Source organism: Callorhinus ursinus, unplaced genomic scaffold, assembly GCF_003265705.2.
Source record: "Callorhinus ursinus isolate GAN/ISIS: 27379988/994484 unplaced genomic scaffold, GSC_fseal_2.0 scaffold27, whole genome shotgun sequence".
In the NCBI taxonomy this organism is placed as follows: Eukaryota; Metazoa; Chordata; class Mammalia; order Carnivora; family Otariidae; genus Callorhinus; species Callorhinus ursinus.
Window position 1 is genome coordinate 4,070,981 of NW_027397089.1, and position 25,407 is coordinate 4,096,387.

Here is a 25,407-nt window from a genome sequence, read left to right on the forward strand (position 1 = left end):
CGCCCTTCCAGCGCTCCCACAGCCCGAGCGCCGCTCAGCTGACCGGCGGGCGCCAGACGCCGCGGCTTCCAGTTCGCGAGCACAGCTGCGGCGGCGCGAGCCTCTCACGCCGACACTCCCCCTGCGCGCCCCTCCCCCACCCGGGACCGGGATCGGGACCGACTGGGCGCGAGCTCGAGGCGGCTTCTCCGGCGCCGGGCGAGGAGCGAGGCTGCGGTGACGAGCGGCGGCTGCGCGGCCATGGGCGCGCCGGTGTCGCCCTAGGACAGGCGCGCGGAGACCGCATCCGGAGCGGCGAGCCTTCCCGAGAGGCGGCGGCGGCGGCGGCAGGAGCAGCGCGGCCGGGATGAGCGGGAGCGGCGCGGCGCCTGGCCCGAGCTCGGGCTCCTCCCCGACCGCCTGCCGCTTCGCGCACTACTTCGTGCTGTGCGGGATCGACGCAGACAGCGGGCTGGAGCCCGACGAGCTGGCGGGTAAGGCCGGGCTACGGCGGCGCGGCGGTCCCCTCAGGGACGCGAGGGACGCTGCGGGGACGCGCGGGAGGCGGGTCATAGACAAAGTCGGCTCCCGGCGGCGCCCGCTTTCCATCCGAACCGGCGCCCGGGCGGCGATTTAATGACATTGTTATTTATTCCGCGTGCAGGGTGCGCTGCTGAGCCTGCGGGCGTCGCGCCGCTGAGGGCGCCCGCCTCAGGCTTTGCCTCCAAGGCGCGGGGTTATTAATAACGGGGGCGGGGGCGGCGGCGGCCTCGAGAGCACGGCCCCCGCCCGGCACGCTACCCCCCTCGCCCGCAGCTGCACGCGGAGGCGTCCGGTGAGTCACCGGGCGCGCTAACTCCCCGGCCTTGCCGCGATCCCGTGCATCCCACCCCCCACCCTCTCCGCCAGACTGCGAAGTTTCAGCCCTGGCACGTGACGCGGCGCTCAGGCCCCCCCCCCCGGGGGAGGCGGCGACACAGACCGCTGGGCGGCGGGGGTCGCGTCCACCGAGGCGGTGATGGCCTGCAGGGCGAGTGCAGGCGGGCGGCTGGTTGGACTTCATCCTTGACTGTTCCCGGTCTGCGCCCCTTCCCGCCTCGCGTTCGGCGATGACGGTGGAGTCACCTTTTGGAATGCTGTCTATTTGGCAGTGTCACGGGAGCTGGGGAGGACCTTTGATCGCTTGGGACTCGGCACGACGCTTTGTTGACACCACCTACACTGTCCCTGAGTTTAGTAGTTGGACCTTCGTCCCTCACTTGGGTGCACCGTGTGTTACTGCCGGGCTTTTCCTGGAGGGACACCGGTCCCTGCTCTTTACCCATTTGATGGCGCAGTGCAGGGCTGAGCTGGGAACCGATGCTGGGAAAAGGGGCCGTTAAAGGAAGATGGGGGGGGCGGGTAATGAGTGCGCAGTGCCGGGAAGAGGCCAGAGAGAAACGACCCATTTCATTTTTTCACGCCTCTTTCTTTCTGCTTGCCTTCTTGGGATCTGAGTCTTGATTTTTTTGTTGTTGTTAATGGATGAGACAAGTGACATCTATCGCCTGAACTTTATCTGTGTCAGTGTTAAACACTTAGGTCATAGCTTTCCAGAACAGCTTGCTTTGGACATAGCATGCCTTATTGCTTGCACCAATGTGTATTTTTGTTTTCTCTTTTACTTTTTGGGGGGAGGTAATAGAGGGGACTGGGAAGGATGTAGTAAATAATAAACAATAGTAAACAAATGTGTTCATCTGTAAGATACAGTACTGATCAACCCGTGTCTTAGCTAAGCAAATATCTTTTTAAGCCAGGCTCACAGCAAAACATTTTCAACAAAAACTGTAAGGCTAATTTTAGTTAAAGATTTTTAGAAAGGAGGGATGAGTACCAGGTTTTTCTGTATATGTAGTTATATAATCATGTTGTTTCTTCAATTAAGATTTCATGTACATATTAAGAATGGCTTTGTTAAGGGGTATGAAGTTAGAAAACATGTCTGCAGAGAGATTTGGAGAGATTCCTCTTTAGGGATTGAAGGGATTATTTTATTTTTCTAGAGTCCTTTCTCCCCTAAACATCCTAATCATTTGTAGTAAGGGGTCACTTGGAGGCCTTTTGTCAGTAGTGACTGATGAAAGGAAAAAGCTTGTATTTTTTTCTTTTCTATTTGAAGTTTATATGCCTAGTAAAGCTAAAACAACACCTGTAGGTGTGGCCTGGGACTCTTCAGGCACAGTGCAGATGGCTTTAACAAAATTAAGCAGTAAAAAATTAATTTCTGATTCATTTTTTAGACATTAACTGGCTTCTTTTGGAATACTATGCATGAGTGTGGATGCTTGTTTGAGATTTCTGCTCATAATATTTGGTGTTTTGAAGTGATCCTTTTGTCTGATGATAATTTCAGTATCAGTGATTCATTCAACAAAGAGTTTTGAAAGGCTTAAGGTGTAGATTGTGTCCAGGCCCTGTGGACAGCTGTGAACAAAGCAGTCAAAACTCCCTGCCGTAACAGTGCTTACATTTTAGTGTAAACAAATAACGAAAATATATAGTTTGCTAAATGTCAGTAAGTGCTATGAGGGAAAATAAAGCAAGGAAATGAGACTAGGGTAGTGCCAGAAGAATGGTGGGATGGTGGGATTGCAGATTTTAAATGAGATGGCTAGGGAAGGCCTCACAGAAAAGGTGACCTTAGAGTAGAGCCTTGATGGAGGTGAGGAAGCAAGCCATGTGGATTGTCTTGGGGAATAGCACTGCCGGCAGAGGAAACAGTGCATGCAGAGATGAGGTGGGAGAGTGCCTAGTTTGTACAGGTAACAGTAAGGAGGCCAAGGTAGTTGGAGCTGAGGGAGGAGGAAGGTAGTAGATGTGATCATAAAGAAAGGGGAGGGGAGATTGTGCAGGGCCTAATGGACAATTGTTGAGCTTTTACTCTGAGATGGGAAGCTACTGGGAAGTTTTGAGCAGTACAATGATGAGACTTGATGTACTCTCTGAAAGGATTGCTAGGCTGCCTTGTAGAGTAGACTATGTTAGGGGTAAGGTTAGAAGCAGACCAGCTGGGAGGCTCTTTTTTGGTATGTGAGGTGGGAGGTGTTGGTTGGCTTAGACCAAGGCAGTAGCAGTGAAGTGGTGAGAAGCTGGATTATTTTGGAGGTAGAGCCAGCAGGACTTGCTGATGAATTGGTTATGGTATTCATATTCAAAGAAGGTGATCAAAGATAACTCTAACATTTTTGGCCTAAACAATGATAAGCACCTCTATTTACAAAAAGTAAGAAAACTGATAGAGAAGCAGTTGGGAAAAGATTAGTTCAATTTTGGACATCTTAAGTTTGAGATATCCATTAGACATTCAGATGGAGATGTCAAGTAGGCAAGGCATCTCTCAGGGGTCAAAATTTTTATATAGACATAAATTGAAAGCCATGAAATTGGACGACATTACCCAGGCAGTGAGTGTAGGTAAGAAAAGAGAAGCTCAAGGGTTGAATCCTAGAGACACTTCCAACATTCAGAGGTGAGGAGGATGAAGAGGAAACAACTGAAGAGATTAGGAAGTATGGCCAGTAAGGTGAGAGGAAAGCAAGAGAATGTAGCTGTTACTAGCTAACCATCTTGACTGTTTCCACAGAGCTTCATTTGGGGAGGCGGACACAAGGCTAGTGGGTTAGGCAAATTAGTCAGGAGGTTGTTTCTGTTTTGCTGCATTAATTTCAAAGTTAAATATAGTTAAGTTTCTGTTTTACTTTTATGGAACTATAGACTTTTTCTTAACATATGCATGTTCCGAGAATTCACATTCTGCAGGTGGTGGAATAAATTTTGAAATTTATTGGTTGAAATAAATTTATTTCAATTGGTGGTTGAAATAAAATTAAGGACACAAGCCATATGATGAAGTTAACAGTTAAATAGACCAATACCTTATGATAAAGTTATCAGGGCTGTAGATTGTTTTTTATTTTTATTTTTTTTAAGGATTTTATTTATTTATTTGACAGAGAGACAGAGAGAGAGGGAACACAAGCAGGGCGAGTGGGAGAGGGAGAAGCAGGCTTCCCCCTGAGCAGAGAGCCCGATGCGGGGCTTGATCCCAGGACCCCGGGATCATGACCTGAGCTGAAGGCCGTCACTCAAACAACTGAGCCACCCAGGTGCCCCTGTAGATTGTTTTTTAGACAGTCATCCTAGTGAAGCCAGCTTTACCAGCAGTGGAAAAGATTTCTTTGGTATGTATATATTTCATAGAGTGACATACACACACATACTCCCGGTATACTGGTATTTCCTATTGTCCTTTAGTTCATCTTAGCTGTTGTGCTTCTCCTACTCACTGTATATTTTTAAAATTAATTTTATCCATAAACAAATATGTCCCTTTAGATATTAAAGTAGAAATATTTACATTTTCTTTAAGTGTTAAATATATGAAAAAGGTTTCAAATTGATGATTGCATAAAGAAGAAAGGAGGTGTAAATAGAAGTTGTTGGAATTAGTTGACATGTAGGAAGGCAGACATCATTTTGAAATTTTCTTTTATGCCTCTCATTTCCTCTAAGACCTAGCTGTAGGAATTTACATGGCTTGATTTATAGCAGCAAATCTTTTAGGCAACAGAGAAATTAAGGACCTTTATTTAAGTAACGTAAATATGCAAGCCCCCAAGAGGGAGCTTATGGTCTTTGCCTCTCTCTTTCATAGTACCTTATACGTAGTGTTTAATAAATGAATGAGTATAAAGTTTACATATGAGTCCACAAATTGTGTGGTGGCCAGAATATTCTTAAAGCGTTCCAGTGGTAGTTTGGGTTTAGTTCTGCAGAGGAGTATTGAATGAAGTATGATGGGTGCAATCCCTGCCACAGGCCCTTGTTTAAATCTCTTCCTTGGTGCCTGTATTTATTTTTAGTTTTGATTTTCTTGGGTGTGGTTTCCAGAAGAGCTTTGGGGCAGTGAAGACCATGGTCTAAATTCAAATATAGTTAACCCTTGAACAAAAGGTGGGGGTTAGGAGCGCTGACCCCTCCAATACAGTTGAAAATCTGCATATAACTTCTGACTCCCCCAAAACTTAACTACTAATAGCCTACTGTTGACTGGAAGCCTTACTGATAACATAAACAGTCCAATAATACATGTCATGTATATTACATAATTACATACTGTATTCTTATAATAAAATAAGCTAAAGAAAAAATAAGCTACAGAACTACTTTATTTGAAGATTTATTTATTAGAGCACTTGGACAAGTCGGGGGGAGGGGCAGAAAGGAGACAAGCAAGACTCCCTGCTAAGCAGGGAGCCAGACGTGGGGCTCAGTCCCAGGACCCCGAGATCATGACCTGAGCCAAAATGAAGAGTCTGACACTTAACTGACTGAGCCACCCAGAAGCCCGAGAAAAAAAATTTTTTTAAAGATTTATTTATCTATTTTGGAGAGAGCGAGTGAGCACACGTGTGTGGGGCAGAGGGAGACACTCTCAAGCAGACTCCCCACTGAGCAGGGAGCCTCATGATCTCACCACTGTGAAATCATGACCTGAGCGGAAATGAAGCCTCAGAGGCTTAACCAACTGAGCCACCCAGGCACCCCAAAAAGAAAACGTTATTAAGAAAATCATAAGGAAGAGAAAATACATTTACAGTACTGTACTGTATTTAGTTTTTAAAATCTGCCTGTAAGTGGACCTGCGTAGTTCAAACCTGTGTTGTTCAAAGGTCAGCTGTACAAAATTTGGTTGATACTGACCGTATCATACCACAATAGTTCTGAAAGGGACCTTAGACATCATTTACAGTGAAGAAACCAAGGCTGAGAGATTAAGGACCCTCTCAGAGAACACATTTGACTAGCAGCAGACAGCAGACTAGAGCCTAGTTGATCCAGTATACTATGCTCCATAGTTATTTTATTTAAGCTTAGAAAAGAAATGAGCTTGACTTGAGTTTAACAAGCATCTCAGGCTTGTCTTTATTCCAGACTGCATGTCCTAGTTAAGACTGCTAAACTATGCCTTTTAAAAACTGGCCTGCTGTACAGGCTTTATGGGTTAGAGCTGCCCTGATCTGACCACCGTTGGTAGTATCTTAGTTGTTAGTTATCTTGTCATTGTTAATCTTAAAAGTAAAACTGCCAAGTTATTTTACCAGGAAAAGTGGGTTTTTTCAAGAGTAGTGGAGAATTGCGATTCAGGACATGCAAGCAAGCTACAGCAAAACCATGGGCAAGTCTGGAGAAGAAAGTAGAGTACCCCTCTTTTATAGAGGAAAGAGAGTCAGGAGAGGCTCTTATAAACAAAAAGTCCATTGGGGTAAACTGGGAGTTCAAAATTCAGTGTCACTGAGTTGTGACAGTCTCTTACTGGCCGGGCTGTTGCCAGGCAAGGAGAAAACCTTCCCTTCTGGGGCTGAGGTGGTAGTTGGATTTGCAAGGTCCCTTTTTCTGGGCTCTGCTAATGAAGTCTTGTGATGCGGTATGAGAGCTCCCCCTTCTGGCCTTTGGCCTCCAGTTTAGTGAGGTTTCCTTTTATACATTTCACACCGTCTGGCCCACAATGGATTATGTTTGGGAGTTTAAAAGGTTTGGCCTGTTAACTGAAAGGCTGGGGAAGAGAAATAAGAGGATCAGCCTCCATTCTAATGAGGCCAAAGAAGATTCAAGGTCTAGTTACTATGATACAGTGCTAACTTGATTTTAAAAATCCACTGGGAATAAAACTCTTTATAGTGAAATTGGCCCAGTAGTGCGTGCAGCTATACTCTGAGTAATAACCCCAGGGCTCAGGCTTCTGTTCCATTGGTTAATGCAGGACATACCAGCATAAGGAGCTCAGAATATGAGACGATGAGACAGGAAGGGAAAGGGGACGAGAGAAGGACATAAGTGTCTTTGGAGAAGAAGATAATAGTAAGAGAAGGGAAAGAAAAAGGGGATGTGGGGTGAGACAGAAGAGGCTGGAGGAGTACAAGTAATATCTGCTGAGGTATTGAGACAGACTTCTGAAATTCCTGAGTATATCCTTTTGCTTGTACTAATTCCACTGCTGGTCACAGATATCCTTGGAGTAATAAAAGTGTCTAGAATACAGTACATTATCAGTCATAATTTTCATGAGGCTTCATAGAGAAGAAAACATTTTCCTCTTCTGAAATTCATTGGAGGGTAGAGACAGTTTTCTTACATAAGATACTTTAGGAGACAAGTGCCATTATATCCAAACCCTTAACATTTCTGATTGATAACAACCTAAATTTTGTTTTTAGGAAAGCCATAACTAGCCAGTACACTTTGGATTAATTGTTCAATGTTAATTGTTTACAGTGTGTCAGGTTGTGGAGTATATAGTGACAGTCACCATTCTGTAAGAATCTACAATGAAATAGCAATAATTAATACTGCTTTCCGCATGGCAAGCACTGTGGTAAATGCTTCATAGTTATTGCTTCATTTAATCCTGGCAACCACTGTAGGAAGTGGCATTATCTTCTCTGTGTTGCAGGTGAGGAAACGGAGACTAGGGAGTTTTAAGTGCTTCACCCAGGTTCATATAGTATGTATATGGGAGGAGGGATGGACATAAGTGTCTTCTTATATTCTGAGCTCCCTGTGCTGGTGTGTCCTGTATTAACAAATGAACAGAAGCCTGAGGCCTGGATTGAAAAGTCTCTCTAGCGTGATTCATTCATGTCCATAACCACTACATTTGCCACCTCCTTAATAACATGCACTGTATCATACAGATTGTAAAATCTACCAGTGTAGGGACCACATGGATAACCTTATAACTAAATGAGATTATCTTTTAACTTCTTACAGGAAAGATATTAAGAAGGAGACTACTTGGTCTTTATGACTTTCAGACCTGACTATTGTCTCTCTTTATGGTCAGCACTGGTAATGTCTCTTGCATGAATGAATTCCTTTATTCATTCATCAAAAAATTAGAAGAGTATATATATGTTACTTTTGTATTTATTAATGAATATATATAAAGATAAGATTTTACCATATAAATATAAGGCATTTACTACATAAATAAATCTTCCATCTTTTTAAAAATCTCTTTGCTCTTTTTACTGGGTTTTATCATCTGTCTTTTCTTAGCATAAATTCTTATTTGTCCTTAGATGAGTTTATAGTTTTTTAAAAGGAATGTATGATTGCTTGTGAAACTATAATTAGAGCTGGATGCACAGTCAGAAGCCAGGAGTCCAATCCTGGCCTGTGACTTAGGACATCTGTGGGCTCAGTGTTTTCATCTGTTTCGAAGGGGTTAAGTGAAGTGACTGATTTCTGAACATACTACTCCTCTCTTCCATGAGCCTGAACTTGTTTTTGAGTGGAAAAACTAAATGTATCTGTTTAAAAAAAAATTAATCCTAAACGACAGAGTACAGGACTGATATATATCACATATGCCACATGAGGACCAATTGAGTAATTACAATTTCAGCCACAAGGAAAGGAAAAAAAAATCATTTAGTCTTTGCGTTCTCATACAGGAAAGGTGCAGTTTTTAATAAGCTTTTTGAAATATTAGTATCAATTCATGGACTCTCAATTATTATCTACATTGGCCCTTAGAGAGCCAGGGACCCATTTGAAATCACTGTATTAGAGAATCTCTTGAAGTTTATACTAGCAGTATGAATGATACTGCCAACTATCCACAAATGGGATAGGCAGCGGGAACTAAGAATAATTTTTTCCATGTAAAATTTTTCAGTAGCTCCCTTTGTATTTGGATTAGGATTCAAACTCTTTACCCTGTATCTTAGTTTGTTCAGGCTGTTCTAATAGAATACCATAGACTGGGTGGCTTATAAATAACAGAAATTTATTTCTCACAGTTCTGGAGGCTGGGAGTCAAGTTCAAGGTGCTGGCAAATCCCATGTCTAGGGAGGGCCCTCTTCCTGGTTCATGGATGGCCCTCTTGTGTGGATGGGGTGAGGGAGTTCTGTGGGATCTCTTTTATAAGGAAGGGCATGAATCCCATTCATGAGGGCTCTACACTTCCCAAAGGCCCACCTCCAAATACCATCACATTGGAGATTAAATTTCAACATATGAATTTTGGGAGGGACACATATTTAGTTTATAGCCCCCTGGTTTGCAAAGCTCTTTATGATCTGTTCTTTGTCTACTTTTCCAACATTTTCTGGTTGGATCACTATTTCCTGCTATGTTGATTTTCTTGAAGGTCCTTAAAAACAGTAAGCTGTTTCTTGTCTCATGGTGTGTTCATCTTCTCTTCCTTCTCTCCCTGGAATCCTCTTTCTAGACCAGCATTGTCCATTATAAATATAATACGAGACACACATAGTTTTAAATTTTCTAGTAGCCACATTCAAAAAGGTAAAAAATAGGTGATATTAATTTTAATGATATATTTTATGTATGTATCTAAGATATTATTTCGGCATATAATCAACATGAAAATTATTAATGAGATACTTAATAGCCACATGTGACTAGTGGCTGCCCTCTTGGGTAGTGCAGCCCCACATCTTTGCAAAGATTGGCTTCTCATCATTTAGGTCTCTGCACAAGTGTTACCTCCTCAGATTGGCCTTCCCAGACCATCCTATATAAAATGGTGTTCTTCCTCCCCTTGCCTGCCCCACTCTTGCCAGGAACCCTACTTTATTTTCCTTATAGCACTTAATGGCACCTGACAATATACTATATAAATGCATTTGTTTACTTTTACCTTTTAATGTCAGTCTTCTCTATTAGATTGTTGGCTCCTAGAGGGCAAGACCTTTGTCCTTTTTGTTTATTATTGTATATACAGTGACCAAAATATTGACTCAAATAGATTGTTTGAATTAGTGAATGAGATAATTTTGAGACAATTTGAGATGGACAAAAATATTTTTCCTTTTCCTTTTATTACTGGCAATAAAAATCAGTATATTTGATTTATGTGTGGGTTTTTTAACTTCTAAAATGGAAACTAGAGTTTTTTAAAAAATGAGAAACTTGAGATTGATGAAAAAGCAAGAAAGTAGATGAATGATTAATTTTTTTTAAAGGTACATATCAGCTTTCTGGTGAGCTACAGTAATTTGTTATTAGCCTATTCTCTCAAAGTCAACTGACAAATTAATAATCTTTTTTTAAAAAACAACTTTATGCAAGTAAGTATGCAGGTAACAGCAAGGGTTTTTTTTGTTTTTGTTTTTTAAGCATGTAACATTTATTTATAAAGTAATGCCAGGTGATGGCACATAAATGATGGGTAGTGTTTGTGAAATTTCAGAAAATGTGCTAAAGATTACTTGTAGCTTCAGTTGTGATTTTAGAGGAATATCTTAGGAAATTGCATTCATAGTTTCCTTCTTCATGGACATCCCACATCAGTTTTGGACTTGGTCAGCCAGGACAGTTCCTTTGTTTCTATGAAGTTTAATCCTCTAAATATTTTTCCCCATGCATATTTTTTCTTAATTTACCTTGTATAGTGTTCTGTTCTGCCTAAGGCTTGACTTGTTAAAATGGCACATGTAGGGGTGCCTGGGTGGCTCAGTTGGTTAAGCATCCGACTCTTGATTTCTGCTCAGGTCATGATCTCAGGGTTGTGAGATTGAGCCCTACATCAGGCTCTGTGCTAGGCATGGAGTCTGCTTAAGATTCTGTCTCTCTCCCTCTCTCCCCCCACCCGCTTCCTCCTACTCTCTCTCAAAAAATAATAAAATAAAACACCATCTGATGACCTTTTAGCCAGAGATTCCAAAAATTTTTAATATGAAACTTTTTCACATTACTTTTTAAAAAAATTTTATTTATTTTATTTGTCAGAGAGAGAGAGAGAAAGCTAGCAAGCAAGCACAAGCAGGGGGAGCGGCAGGCAGAGGGAGAAGCAGGCTCCCTGCTGAGCAAGGAGCCCGGTGCCGGGACTCAATTCCAGGACCCTGGGATCATGACCTGAGCCGAAGGCAGACAGTTAACTGACTGAGCCACCCAGGGGCCCCTTTCACATTACTTTTCAAACAAAACAAGTGTAAGAAGCTAAGCAGTGAGAATTCTAGGAAAAAAAGTGGAGATATTTTATATGTTGCTGAGATGGCACATCATGACGATAAGCCGCTTTCTCAGGCATCCCTGCACCTTGTCCAAGAGTCTGTGACTTTTACTAATTTGATTCTAAATTAAATATTATAACTTTTAATTAACATGAACTTTTTGAATTAATACCTTTCATTTTTCTTTTATAAACTTGTATACATCACTGGTACAAAGGTATTTTTGAATTAATGCTTTTTTAGATGACTTTCAAAGGTAAGTACTAGCACTATTAAGTCAGAAGTAGCTCTAGGAAGTCACCTTTATACAATGAAGCTGTGAAAATAGCTAACATTTATGGAGCCATGAATTGTGGTTGGTAATTTATAAACATTACTTTAAGTCTTCACAATAACTTGGTGTTATTTTCCTCATTTTATGTGAGGTGTTCCCCAAACTCAGAGTTACTAAAAGCTGGGATTACCTCCCAGGCTTTCTGGCTCCATTGCGCCTTGCTGCCCCTCCAGATCCTGTAGACCAGCTGTCCTCAACTCGTGGGTGGTGACACATTAGTGGGCCTGCCGTTTCTGAGCTGAGTCACAGTAATTATTAACAGTAGTTGAAATATTGAGGTTGTAAATGATACAAGTTTTAAAATAAGTGGAATGGAATCAAGGTCTTCTCTCCAAACAATGCTGTTCTCACTCAGTTCCATTCTCATGTGCTTTTATTGGATGGAAGAGAAAGATATGGCATTATATGCACCACTGCAGTAATTGTGAATAGCCAATACAAAATGGGAAAAATACCTAGCTAATGCTACTGCTAAGCGACTGTTACAGATGAGCTGTGAATAGTTTTCACATATTCATACTCTCTTGGGAATACCACTGCAAAAGTAGTCCATTTGCTTCTCTTCCCTGTAGTTTTTTTTTTTAATTTGTTCATAATCTGAGGACACACATGTTTTTCAACACTTATGCTGGTCTAAACAACGATACTTTTCTAGATACTTTTCTCAATTATAAAATGTGACAGTGTCTTGGAAAGAGCTTTGAAGTATAGAGTGCAATAAAAATAGGTGAAATTATAATTTTAGAGTTGGAGAATCTTTTAAGTTCAACCCTGCTGCGAGGACCAGAATGTTGAATGCTTAGATATAGATTCTAAACTGTGAAACCCAGTTTAAAGATATTTTTAAGTAGTCTGTTTTCTAGATCCCAAATGCCTTGGTATGTAAATCCACCTGTTTTACGTAATTTTCTCCTGCCGAAGCCTGGAGGATCCAGGTTTCTGCTTTGAAGACCATGTTTTCTTGCCCTTTTCTCTTCTTTTCCAGTATAGCATGTTCTTATGGTCATTTATTTAACACAGGGACTTACTCTACAGTTTGAGGAAACAGTGTAGAAGTGATACATAAATTAAGTTTTTAACAGTCTTTTTTTTTTAAGATTGTATTTATTTGACAGAGAGAGTGCACGCTCATTCGTGTGCATATGTGTGCAGGGGGGAAGGGCAGAGGGAGAGGGAGAAGCAGGCTCCCTGCCGAGCAGGGAGCCCCGATGCGGGCTTAACCAACTGAGCCACCCAGGCGCCCAGTTTTTGACAGTCTTAATTCTTCTGTACAGTTTGGCACAAATTTGCTCAGACCAGGCTTTTTGTACATTTTTCCCCCTTAATCCTTTTTTCAAAGATCACCCTTACTTTCACGTTAGTCCTCATGAAGCCACTTCCTATTGGTTTTTAGTTGTCTCTTTTCTGTAAAGAAGAAGAAATACTCTTTTGATAAAAATTTCCAGTGTCATCAATAGTGAAGAGTTTTTAATGTCTAACTCCTCCAGTTACCTTCATCCCCAGCAGAAACTTGGTAGAGTTTCTTATTGTCCATGGCTTTTCAGGTTTAATACTTTATGTTTCTAGTATGCCTTCAGTTTCTTTTTCTTTTCTCATGGTTCTTTGAGAAAACAGGGACAGTCTGCTAGATCAACAATATTCTTTCTATGTAATAAATTTATATTACTCTTTTTTTTCTTTTCTTTTTGCTGTAGATTGGGACTAAAATAGCAAGGAAGGATTGTTTTCCTCTAGGTAGATGAGACAGGAATTGTTGTGAAGGGGAGTGACCATCTCAGGCTCTTGTATGAGTCCCTGATTATAAGACTCGGCATCAGCGTATCAAATGGAATTCCATGAGAATCAGCTACAGACTTGCATAGGAATAGCTTGAGCGGCAGAAATTTAGGGTTGGTTATAGGTTTAAAGATTATGGATGATTCACCTCCAGGCCCACAGTGCTTTGTTCTATTTTCTAGGTTAATTTCTCTTCACTTCAACTTTAACCCTAACCTTTTTAAGGAAATTTAAATGGCTGAGGTAACAAGATAACAGATTGTTTAAGAATGTTTCCCATCTCTTGTCTCAAGTGTATTCTTTTTCTTAATAAATAAACTTTTGTCTGGATTTCAAAATATTCTGGCTCAGCTCCAGGGAAGTGAGCTTTCCAGCTTGACTTCATTTGCTTTGTGCCATTGTTCACAAGAACAATGACTGTGATTTCACAGTTTATTAAAACACAAGCATTGGTACCGCTGAGGTGATTATGCCAAAATAGGTTATTTTGTTTAGTAGTTCTCACTCCTGTCTGGCAGTGCTTATTTTTCCATTGGCACCCCTAGCTACCATTTGATTTTAAATAAATACGTGAAAGCTGTGTTGTGCTTAAATGTAAAATTTTGTGTACTCCTCAGTGAAGGATGGACAGGCCTCATTTACTATGAACTACTTGTAACCTGTCTTGTCCCTGGTGGAAGGAGCCAGTGGGGAGAGTGTAAAGTATGGGTGTACGGAGGGTGGAAGACAGTAGAAAAATCACACCTCTTACTCCAAAAATCCTCTTTTCCTGATCTTACTAATCTTTCTGTCACCCTCTCTTCTACTTGGAACACAGATTTTATGGTTAGAGTGTGAGAATTTGTACAGAGATATCCAAACAAGTGTCCTAGGCCCTGGAGCTCCCACAGGTTTAATTCCCTGCTGGAGGAGTCATTATAAAATCGCTTGCACAAATGTTGCACCTACTAAAGTTTAACAAAGATTTACATTCACTCTTCCCTGGAATAAAGAAGAAGAAAGCAGCAGAAAAATTTAGCTTTTTCTGAATGTGGCCAAGAAGTAGACCTACTTTGTTGAATCATTAGGGGGCAGAGGCCTTGATGTGAAATGTCTGTTGACATGTATGCACATTTAGTATTTATTTCTGTGCCCCATTGAACTCTGTTGAATAGATCAGGTGACAGCTTTTATCTATCTGAAAGTCAGTCTTTGAGGGACAGCTGAAGCACTGGTGTATGTGTGAGAGAGAGATTGGTGTGTTTTTTTTTTTTAATGTAAGAGAAGTAACTTCTTAAATTTCTTGCTTTTAAAAATAGAAATTCTCCTATAAAATTCAGATTTGCTTTGGGACTTAAAGGAGAGTGTAAATGGTTTTATTATTTTAGTAAATACAACTGAATAGTTTTTGAATGTCTTCTGAAATGAGATATAGTCTCCTCTCAAGTGTGGGAACTGTTTTATTCCCTCTTCCCCTGTTCCCTGACCTCTGCCTTTTGACCCTGCTGCTTTGTGATGAGATTATGGGCCTTTGAGCTTTCCCCAGTGTACCCAAGGTTTCCTTACACAGCAACATAAAACTTTATGCTTCCTTAAAAGATATTCTTAGAATTGAGGAGAACATTCAGATTTAAATGTGGACATGCATTTTGTAAATATTTAAAAGTCTGTTTTTTTCTTCACACTTTCCAGAGTATCTGCATATTTTCTAATAGGAACTTTAAAGTTTTGTGGTTATTTGTATGACTAAATGTGTTTTTTCTTTTCAAGTAAAACTTTGTAATGTTATTATTTTGGAAGAGACTAAGAATTAGAGCTTTCTGGGGTAAAGGAACCCAAGAGAGACCCAACTGTTTACTCCCCATTGTTGTCTATTAGGTATGAAAAGTTAAAATTTGGATTTAGAGGGTATCATGCAGGAGCAACAAATTGAATATTTTCGGAGAAAATCAAGGCATTAACCTGCTTGTTTTATAATAAATGCTTTTTAGACACTTTATTAGGTGCTTAAAATAGAGTAGGAAGAGAATCAGGGACAAACAAAGGAGATGAGCCCATTTGGTTTTGCTACCTGTTAGTGCATATAAGAGGTTGTTTGTGGGGGTTTTTTTCTCCCAGACATTTTAGTAGGACTTTCTGAGAAATGTCTGTTTTACACACTGAAATATTCCACCAGGAGTGAGGTAAATAAAATAATTGGTTTGAAATAATAAAAGGTAGTAAGTGTTTTTTAAAAAATTGTGGCTTTTAAATTATAAAAGTAATGTATGCTCATTTTGAAAACTGGAGAATACAGGATTGCATTAAAGAAAACAATGATCACCTGTTATTCTAGAGGGGTAGAATTTAAAATAAAAATAGAAGTTCTGATTTCTAGTCACTAATTAGAAGACAGAGTGACCATTTTACTGAAGTTGTGTGGTTAAATGAGCTGAGCAATAATCTGAGAAACACAATAGCATTTTTTTATGTCGAAGTCATTGCCACTGATTTAGTATATGACATCTTTAAAGATCTCTGTAAATAATTATTGATTGAAAGATGAATAAATAAATGAAATGGAGTTGTCCATCTCAGGTGTTTGAGGGATAAAAATGAAATTCTTAGTACTTGCAACAACTTTTTTTTTAAACCAAAATCCTTTATACTACCAGTAATTAAGGTGAAATGGGAGAAGAAAGAATAGCTTTGAAACTGAGGAGTTTAATGCTAAAATAATCTATCACAAAATCTTTTTTCCCATTATGGGAAAGAAAGGGGAAAGCACTGGTGACAAATGAGATGGGAAGACAGAGAAAAGAAGCTAGTAAGCCAAAGAGGCAGTTCAGTGACAATTAAGGTAAACTCTTGATCTCTGTCTTAGTAGGAATCTGATTTAGTCACATAGCAGAGTGGAAATTTATTTAGATGGTATAAGATACCTCTGATGGAAAATCTGATTGTCTTCAGGTTGCTGGAAGAGAATAATATTTTAGGAAGGCTGATTTGACACTTGTCCTTCACAGGGTAAACATTTCATGGTCAGTGCGGGCACTAACTGCAAAGAACACAGAGAAGGTCTGCAGGTTTTCTTCTCATGTAGTGGAGTAATAAGAACAAGGACAGTCTTTTATTGTCTGGCAGTGTTTTGGCTGTTGGTGCTTTTAGATACCTTCTGTAAATGACTTTACTCCTAAAACATACTTATCATGAGTTTCATGTGTAAACCAAATGAAGACCTTAAGAAAGCAAAGAAGGGACATTTATCATAGTAACTAGAAAAACTTATACAAGGGCAGATGTGCTTATCTCCTTTTCTTTAAATCTATCAATTTACTGGCATGAATAGGACTTTTGTTAGTAAGGACAGTGCTTTCTAAAACTTTTTTGAGTAAATGAAACAAACCTTCCGAAAAAGAAAAATATACAAAGCACAAAAGAGGGAGACAGAGAGAGAACCCTAGTTAGTTTTTATCTGGAGAGATATTTGCATTTTTATTTCTGTTATTTTTTAGGATGGGCTGAATTCAGGTGAATTTTAGTTGCTAAAGTACTGTGACTGGCATTGGTTCTTAAAAAAATTTTTGGAGCATATAATGCAATAAAGAAAGTAAAGGGGCAAACTGTGGGGAAGAGGGGGCTTATTTTTTCCCACATCTGTGTTCCCACATTTTGTTTCTAGAACTAAATGTACATAGTACACACTCAAAAGATATGTAGCTTGCTTTAAGTATTTCATGGAGTGGGAGATGAATTGGGAAGAGAGATTTAATCTGGCTTTTGGATGATTTTTCTGTCACAATGCTGTGGTTATAGGTCAGAGAGGACCTAAGAAATAAAGGAATTTGACTGGTTCACATAAGTTTTTTTAGGGGTGGGATGTTTAGGTATAATTTGAGCAGAGCTCTAGCTCCTTTTCATGGCAGTTCTTTATGCTCTGTCTATCCTCAGTGTTGACTTGACTTCCTTCCTTCAAGGTAATAAAATGGTGGCAGTAGTTCAGGCTGCACATTTGCATATCACACCTTCCCTAGAAGAGATTTAACTTTCCTCCTTCACTCCCCACTCACATCATGAAACACAAATCTTGGTCTTTGTGATCAGACCACTTTAGGTCACGCTTCCCAGTGGCCCATCCTTAATTTATCAGTCTGGCAAGAAAGATGGGATTAAACTAGGGACCAGGGCGCCTGGGTGGCTCAGTTGGTTAAGCGACTGCCTTCGGCTCAGGTCATGATCCTGGAGTCCCGGGATCGAGTCCCACATTGGGCTCCCTGCTCAGCAGGGAGTCTGCTTCTCCCTCTGACCCTCTTCCCTCTCATGCTCTCTATCTCTCATTCTCTCTCTTTCAAATAAATAAAATCTTAAAAATAAAATAAATAAACTAGAGACCAGAGCGCCTGGGTGGCTTCGTTGGTTGAGTGTCTGACTCTTGATTTTGGCTTAGGTCTTGACCTCGATTGAGCCCTGCATGAGGCTCCATGTCCAGTGCAGAGTCTGCTTTTCCCTCTCCCTCTGCTCCTCCCCCCTGCTTGTGCGCTCTCTCTCTAAAATAAATGAATAAATAAAATATATTTTTTAAAGATTTATTTATTTATTTGACAGAGAGCGAGCGCACGAGCCGGGGGAGTGGGAGAGGGAGAAGCAGGCTCTCCACTGAGCAGGGAGCCCGACATGGGGCTCGATCCCAGGACCCTGAGATCATGATCCAAGCCAGAGGTAGACACTTAACCAACTGAGCCACCCAGGCGCCCCGAAATAAAATCTTAAAAAAAAAAATAAACTGATTAGAGACAGTATGAGATGAAAACTAGGGCTGCTTCACAATGGAAGGGGAAAGGAAGTGGCTGTTGGGAAGCAACCTAACTGAATGCCAGACTATGAAGAAGGCTCCTTTTTTTTTTTTTTTTTTTTTTTTTGGTTAAAGATTTTATTTATTTGACAGAGACACAGCGAGAGGGAACACAAGCAGGGGGAGTGGGAGAGGGAAAAGCAGGCTTCCCGCCGAGCAGGGAACCCGATGCGGGGCTTGATCCCAGGGCCCTGGGATCATGACCTGAGCCGAAGGCAGACGCTTAACGACTGAGCCACCCAGGCGCCCCAAGAAGGCCCTTTAAGAGACAGAAAAGAGCCCCTGAAAAGTTTTGAATAAGAGAATGTCATGCTCAAAGCTATGCTTTAAGAGTATTACTCTAGATGAGGGGTGTAGAATGGAATTAAACTGGGAAGAAACTAAAAGTGGCAAAACCAATTAGGAAATCACTATTCTGCAACTTTACTGAATGTAGTCTAATAGTTTTTTGTTGGACTCTAGTGTTTTCTATGTATAATATGTCACCTGCGAATATTGACAGTTTAACTTCTTCCTTAACTGATTTGGGTGCCTTTTATTTCTTTTTCTTGTCTGATTGCTGTGGCTAGGACTTTCAGTATTGTGCTAAATAAAAGTGGTGAGAGTCGGCATCCTTGTCCTGTTTCTGATCTTAGAGGAAAAGGTCTTTTGTTTTTCATCATTGAGTGTGATGTTGGCTGTGAGTTCTCCCATTTATGGTAGGCTTTATTGTGTTGAGGTATGTTCCCTCTGAATGCACTTTGTTTAGTTTTCTATCATAAACAGATGTGGAATTTTGTCAAATGTAGAAAACTGTTAAAACAAACCAGAGGGAAGGGCTTGAATTAGGAGAGTGGCACTGGGAGTAGAGAACAGAGGATGGATATGAGAGTAGGACAGACATTGGATGAATTGATTTGAAAACTATTTTATGTGAGGTTGAAGGGGAGATGAGGCATAATAGGACTGAGATTTTGGGCCCAGGCAACAGGGATATGGTAGTGTCATTCATAGAAGGAAGGAACACAGGAGGAAATAAGGAAATAGAGGATGTTTAGGTCAATTTTGAATTTGTGGTAGTAATAATGCTGGTATAACTTTATTTTCCTTTACAGCAGGAGGATTAAAAGTCTCTTCTTCAAATCTTATTATGATAGAAGTGTTTATGTTAAGGGGTGTGTATACAAATAAGTGGTGGAGCTAGTACTTGAATTCAAGACTTCAGACCCAGAGTTCTATTTTCTTTCCATAATGTCACACTTACCTCTGTTTGTAGGCATAACTCATGAATTCTTTCCTTCCCACCCCCCTCCCTCCTTCCTTCCTTCCCTCCCTCCCTTCCTTCCTTCCTTTGATTGAGGAACCAAGAATGGGTTCATATTAATTTGAATCTGTGTTTTTAAACACAAAGTATAAAAATTCTATAATTAAGGAAAATATAGAACTAGCCAGATACAAGCTGAGACTTAGTTTTGAATTAGGATAGTTTGCTGGGCATTAATTAGTAAATAATTTACCTATTTTCTGCAGTGCTTAAGTTTGTAGCTAAAATGCACAGTTGTTTTTGTGACAGGCTTTAGTAGTGCATTTAGAATTCATCTGTATTCTTCAGCTATGAGGCAGTGAACCATATGCCCTTTGACATTTTGGAGTTTGTACAGCAAAAAACTGTCTAACCAGTTTGAATGTCTGCAGGTGTTTGCAGTGGGTTCTAGGCATTCCCACCTAAAATGTTCAGGTCATCTGGTACTACTCTAGAACTATGTGTACCAGTTGCTGATAATGCATCTGTGGTGCTTACTCTAGAGCCTGGCAGGATATAATTGCTCGGTTGACATTAGCTATTATTCTCATTAACATAATTGATTGGAGATAGCCTCAGACACTTTGATGAGATTTAAGTTGTTGATGAAACTCTCCTTCAATTCCAAGACAATCCCTGGGGTTGTGTCCTTTTTTTCCTGAGGGATAATTTTATCCGTTAAAAAAATAGATAATACATTCATTTGGTATCATTTTCAGAAGATAGAAGAAAATTGTGTTTAAAAAATGTATCTCATCCTTTCCCCTAGCCTTTCAGTTCCTTTCCCCAGACATAATCATAGTTACCACTTTCTTGTGTATGCTTCTAGAGGTATTCTCTGCATTCCATGACATGTGTTTTAATTAATCTTAGATTATACTCTTACCTTTGAACTTTGATATATTTCTCTTTTACCCATGTTTTTGCCTTTTTACCTCACTTTATTTGGTAACAATGATAAAGGTATTGCTCAAATTATATTTTTTATTGTTTAGATCACATCAGATACAGTCCCTAGTTTGCAGTTGGCATTCATGTTCAGAGATGTTAAATGAATTGCCTAGGTTTACATTACTAGTGGCAGAATTAGAACCAGAAGGAAGGTTCTTCTGAGTCCAAATCCAGGCTTCTTTCATTACAGAGGAACTTAGCCTTTCTTTTGTGTCAAAGAGCCCACCTGCCTAATTTGATGGAGAGCAATGCACTTATACCTAAAAAGATAGTACCTGTCAACTAATTATCACCTGATTGCCAATATTATCTCATCTTCATCCTCCTACCTCCTTATGCCTACGAGTCGCTACAGTATTATTTTGTAACAAATCCCAGATTTTATGTCCTTTCATCTGTAATATTTTAGAATGTGTCTCTAAAGATAAGGACTCTTCTATGTCCACTTTAATAAAATGAATTTTGATTTTCTATTTAATCTTCAGATCTTAGTTACAATTTATGTATTGAATAAATACTATGAAATGCCTTAGTCTCATTAACCAAATGCAATAATTAAATCAAGAAGTAAAATTTATGTGTGCTTTTAACATTTTTTTTAATTTTTTTATTATGTTAATCACCATATATTACATCATTAGTTTTTGGTGGCTTTTAACATTTTTAAAGTAATATTGGCAAAGGTGTTGAGAAAGTAATTATTAAAAGTTATTCTAGCTCAGAAATTTAGGAATCTTAAAAAGGCTCTTTTAGCACCTTTGTTATAAATAAGCTTCTCAATAGGGTTGTTTCATTATATTAGTTAACTATTGCTGAGGGTCAAGATTATCCTAAAATACAGTGCTCAAAACAGATGTTTATTATCTTGCATACTTTGTGAAGGTCGGGAATCCAGGAGCAGCTTAGCTGGGTGCTTCTGGCTTAAAGTGTCTCTTAAAGGTTGCACTCAAGCTGTTGGCAGGAGCTGTAGTCATCTCAGGGCCTGGCCCAACTCTGCCTGAAGAATCCACTTCTAAACTCATTTGTGTGGTTGTTAGCAGGCCTCTCTGTTCCTCACCAGTTGGGCCTCTCTGTAGGCTGCTTGTGTGTCCTAATGATGTGGCTGCTGGTTTCCCTCAGAGCAAGTGATCAGAGAGAAAGGGAGAGAGAGAGACCCATGATAGAAGTCAAAAATTTTTACAGCCTACTCTCAGAGGTGACATACCATCATTTTTGCCCTATGCTATTGGTCACACAGACCAACCCTGCCTGGTACACTGTGAGAGGGAATTCCATTAGGCTGTGAGTACTGGAGGCAGGGTCATTGAGAACCATCTTGGAGGCTAGCTACCACACTGATTTGAGCAATATTAAAGCTTTTAAACCTTTGATTTAAAACTTCAGGAACAATTTTAAATAGAGTATACCAAAGGTGTAGTAGTGTGCAGGATTTTAAAGCAATCTGTATTTTAAAGAAATAATACAAATCTATTTTGAGAAGCAATGTTGCAGAGTTTGAGCATGGATGGGCTTGGAAGCTGGCCTGCTTTGAACAAGTTACTTAAATTCTCTTTACCTAGTAATAATAGTACTCTTAACGCCTCTTGGGATATGCTGGTCATATGCTTAGAACAGTGCCAGGCACATAGGAGGTGTTCAGATATTATTATTTTTATTGTTAAAAGAACTTGAGAATACAAGTGAACTCAGCCGCTTCTATATCTGGAATATCCAGTAGAATGTTGAAAGTTGAGTCTGGAGAGATGGGCAGGGACAGTGTGCTCTGGGAAGGATGAGCCTTCACCTCTGATGGCTATGCAGAGTTGATTTGTATTTGTGCTGTTGCTAACCCTTGGCAATTAGTATTTATTTTAAACTACTTTGTTTAAAAGAGTGGTTAGCTTTTGTAGCACTTCTCTGTCCGTTTTTGCTTGGGTGGTAACACCTGCATTTATGCTTCAGATGCAGCAGTACAGGGCACACAGGTGTTCTTTTCTTTCCTCTTTTTAAAATTTTATATAATAGTCCTAATTTGAAAGGGAAGTGATGGTGGTATTGCTTTTTAAAAACAGAAAAGGAAAATGAAAAAAAAAAAGAATGAAAAGGGTTGTAGTGGAGGGGAACTGAAAAGTGCTTGATAAATTATGTAAGGAAGCATTTGGCTTTGGTCAGAAATTTAGTTGTTAGCCAGCTGCAAGCAAACCCATCTGGCACACTTTTTCATTATTCTTCTGAAATATTCATGGTCTCCAACAGTCCCTGCCTTGTTTCCATTAGATCCTCACATATTCTCATCTTCCGGTAGCCAATCTGGAGTTGCAGTGAGTTGCCCTTGTTTTGTTTCCTTGTTGCTGTGAATGTAATCAATAAAGAATAGACACTCAAGAAAAGTTTATATATACTCAGATCTCTTACAAAATAAGCTGTGGGACAAATGAAATGAAGGATTTGAGAACAGACTGGCTAAAATAATTGCTACAGTTAATTATGCTTTAAAGTATCTTACTTTAAACATCTATGAATTATGAATCTCTTCTGATTATTAAGCAGTACCCTTCATTTTTATTAAATTTTATTTTGATTTAGAGAGCATGTGATTAGTAAACTTAAAATTTTTTATTTATAAAAGACATTTGCATGTTTCTTATTAACATCCTGGAGATCTCTTGAAATCATTTAGTATGTGGATCACAGGAGATCATAAGTAATCCTTTTATATTTTAAGATTAACTTATTTTACTTCAGATCATTGATAATAAGATTATTATTTAGCATTCAAAAAAAAGTTCTGAAAATTGGTCTTATAAATTCCTCTCAAAGCTCATGGTAGTAACTTTTTTATTCAGTAGTAACTTGAGATTCACCTGGTTATTTTTACTTCTTTTTTTTAAGAAGAAACTTTGCCACTATTTAGGAATGTCTTCGATGTTCAAATATGATTTTCTGCCATTAGCTCCCTGTTTTACATGAGAAGAGAGCCCTCTTTTTTTTGTTTTTGTTTTTGTTTTTGTTTAAAGGAGGTTAGCAGTTTGTGTTTATACCAACTGCTGAGATTTTACCTAGTTGACTAAGATTTTAAAAACAGTGGGGTCAGTCTTTTCATTTTTATAGGTTAACATTGTGACAGCAGTGTTGAAAAATAGGGGCTGTTTGTATCAAATTTGTATGATATGGATTCTAATGTTTAAGTCTAATCTTACTTTGGTTTTTCTTCTTTTAGCTTTGGCTCTTTTGTCTGCTCTGGCTTTGCAAGATGAAGAAACATAATGTCTTTATTGGGGTCATTGCTTCCCAGAAACCTGGCTGACTTTAATGGTCAATAGGACCCATTTGCCACCTTTTTAACAAAGGATCCGAAGGCCTTGCAGGCTGCCCATCTGTCTTGGGAAGCTTTGTGCAGCCAGTGTGCAAAAAGAAGTTTTACTTGGCAGAAGGAAGCCTTTTCTACATAAGTATTTAGAATTTGTAAAAAACAGTTTCTAGGTGAATACTTAAAGTGTATTTAGTTTTGTGCTATATTACAAGTTACCTGACTTTGTCCCCATGTTTAGAAAGAGGCAAATTGGACAGAATTAGAATTGTTTTTTTAATTTATTTTTATTTTTTAAAGATTTTACTTATTTATTTGACGGACAGACATGAGAGCACAAGCAGGGGGAGCAGCAGAGGGAGAGGGAGAAGCAGGCTCCCAACTGAGCAGGGAGCCCGATGCGGGGCCCCATCCCAGGACCCTGGGATCACTGACCTGAGCCGAAGGCAATCGCTTAACCAACTGAGCCATCCAGGCGCCCCAGAATTAGAATTATCACTAAAGAAATTGAAGCTATTATGCAGCAGTTTTAGAGTAGAAAGAAACTGAAAATTAGTTGCTTTTATCACGTATTATTTAATTCATTTTATTTTTCTTTAAGACTGTCATTTCCCAGATCATATACAACTACAAGCCATTTATTTATTTAAAATTAAATTTGTTCTGGGGCGCCTGGGTGGCTCAGTCGGTTAAGCGTCTGACTTCAGCTCAGGTCATGATCTCAGGGTCCTGGGATCAAGCCCCATGTCAGGCTCTCCGCTTGGTGAGGATCTCCCGCTACCCCTGCTTGTGCTCTCATCTTTCTCAAGTAAATAAATAAAATCTTTAAAAATAAAATAGGGTGCCTGGGTGGCTCAGATGGTTAAGCGTCTGCCTTCGGCTCAGGTCATGATCCCAGGGTCCTGGGATCGAGCCCCACATCGGGCTTCCTGCTTGGCGGGGAGCCTGCTTCTCCCTCTGACCCTCCCCCCCTCTCATGCTCTCTCTCTCAAATAAATAAATAAAATCTTAAAAAAAAAAAAAAAAGAAACCGAAAACTATGAATTCAAGAATCAGATGTTGGCTAATAAGATTTAAAGGATGAGATTCTTTTTTTTTTTTAAACTAAGCATCAAGTCTCAGGTAAGCCTCTTTAGGGACAAACTGTTATGGTTATATGGAGCAGAAATTATTATTTATTTACATATGCCCGGAATTGGAGTATATTTTCGTGCTGTTTCTCTATCCCATGTGTGGGTAAGGAGATGCTTTGCTGTGCTTTAAATTGTGTTTTGTTTTTTCCCCATGACGCTCTTATATTAGTGTGTAGCAGCTATATGTTTATGACTCAGAGCCTCTGAATATATATAGATTCTTTTTGGTAGCTGACCTTTTTTCTTCATCCTTTATGTATGGAGTTATCTTTTCAAATCCCTAAACCTGAGTGGAGTTTTAACAAAAGGCTCCAGCTAATCTCTTATTCCATTTTCTCATGCAAATACTTTTGTAATTCCAGTATTTTTTTCTGTTGTCTTTGCTGGGTGAGATGAGTTCACCAAGGCTAAGTACCCCCCCAACACACATACTTTTTTTTGATTGGGAGGGGACTGGTTGCAATTTCAATAGCACGGACAGGGTAAGCCTCACTGAGAAGTGATCTTTGAACAAATACTTGAGGGAAGTAAGGGAGTTAGCCAAGTAGATATTTGAGATAAAGCTGAGATAACCGGAAGAGCAAAGGCCTTCAGTGGGTCCATGATGGTTGTCTGGTGACTTCAAGGAATCTTTAGGAGGCTGGGAGAATGAACAAGGGGGGTAGAATAACAGGGCAGAAGGGTTGCAGGAGGCCAGAAGGGCTGTGTATTATTGAAAGGGCATTGGTTTTAACTCTAAGGGAAATCTGGAGTCATTGCAGCATTTGAACACAGTAGAGACCCCTGACTTAAGTTTTAAAAAGATAAATCTGACAGTTGTATAAAGACTAA

The 25,407-nt window shown here is 39.8% G+C and overlaps 1 protein-coding gene across 2 annotated transcripts in view; it reads left to right on the forward strand.

The window, feature by feature from the left end:
- The first annotated feature begins 340 nt into the window (after positions 1-340).
- The window catches only part of DENND5B (DENN domain containing 5B), a 182,814-nt gene continuing 157,747 nt past the window's right edge, over positions 341-25,407 (forward strand). For both annotated transcript variants that reach the window (XM_025879559.2, XM_025879560.2), the window contains exon 1: positions 341-473. In XM_025879559.2, coding sequence (XP_025735344.1) covers positions 347-473 — 127 coding nt within the window. In that variant the 5' untranslated portion in view covers positions 341-346. The remainder of the gene's footprint in view (positions 474-25,407) is intronic.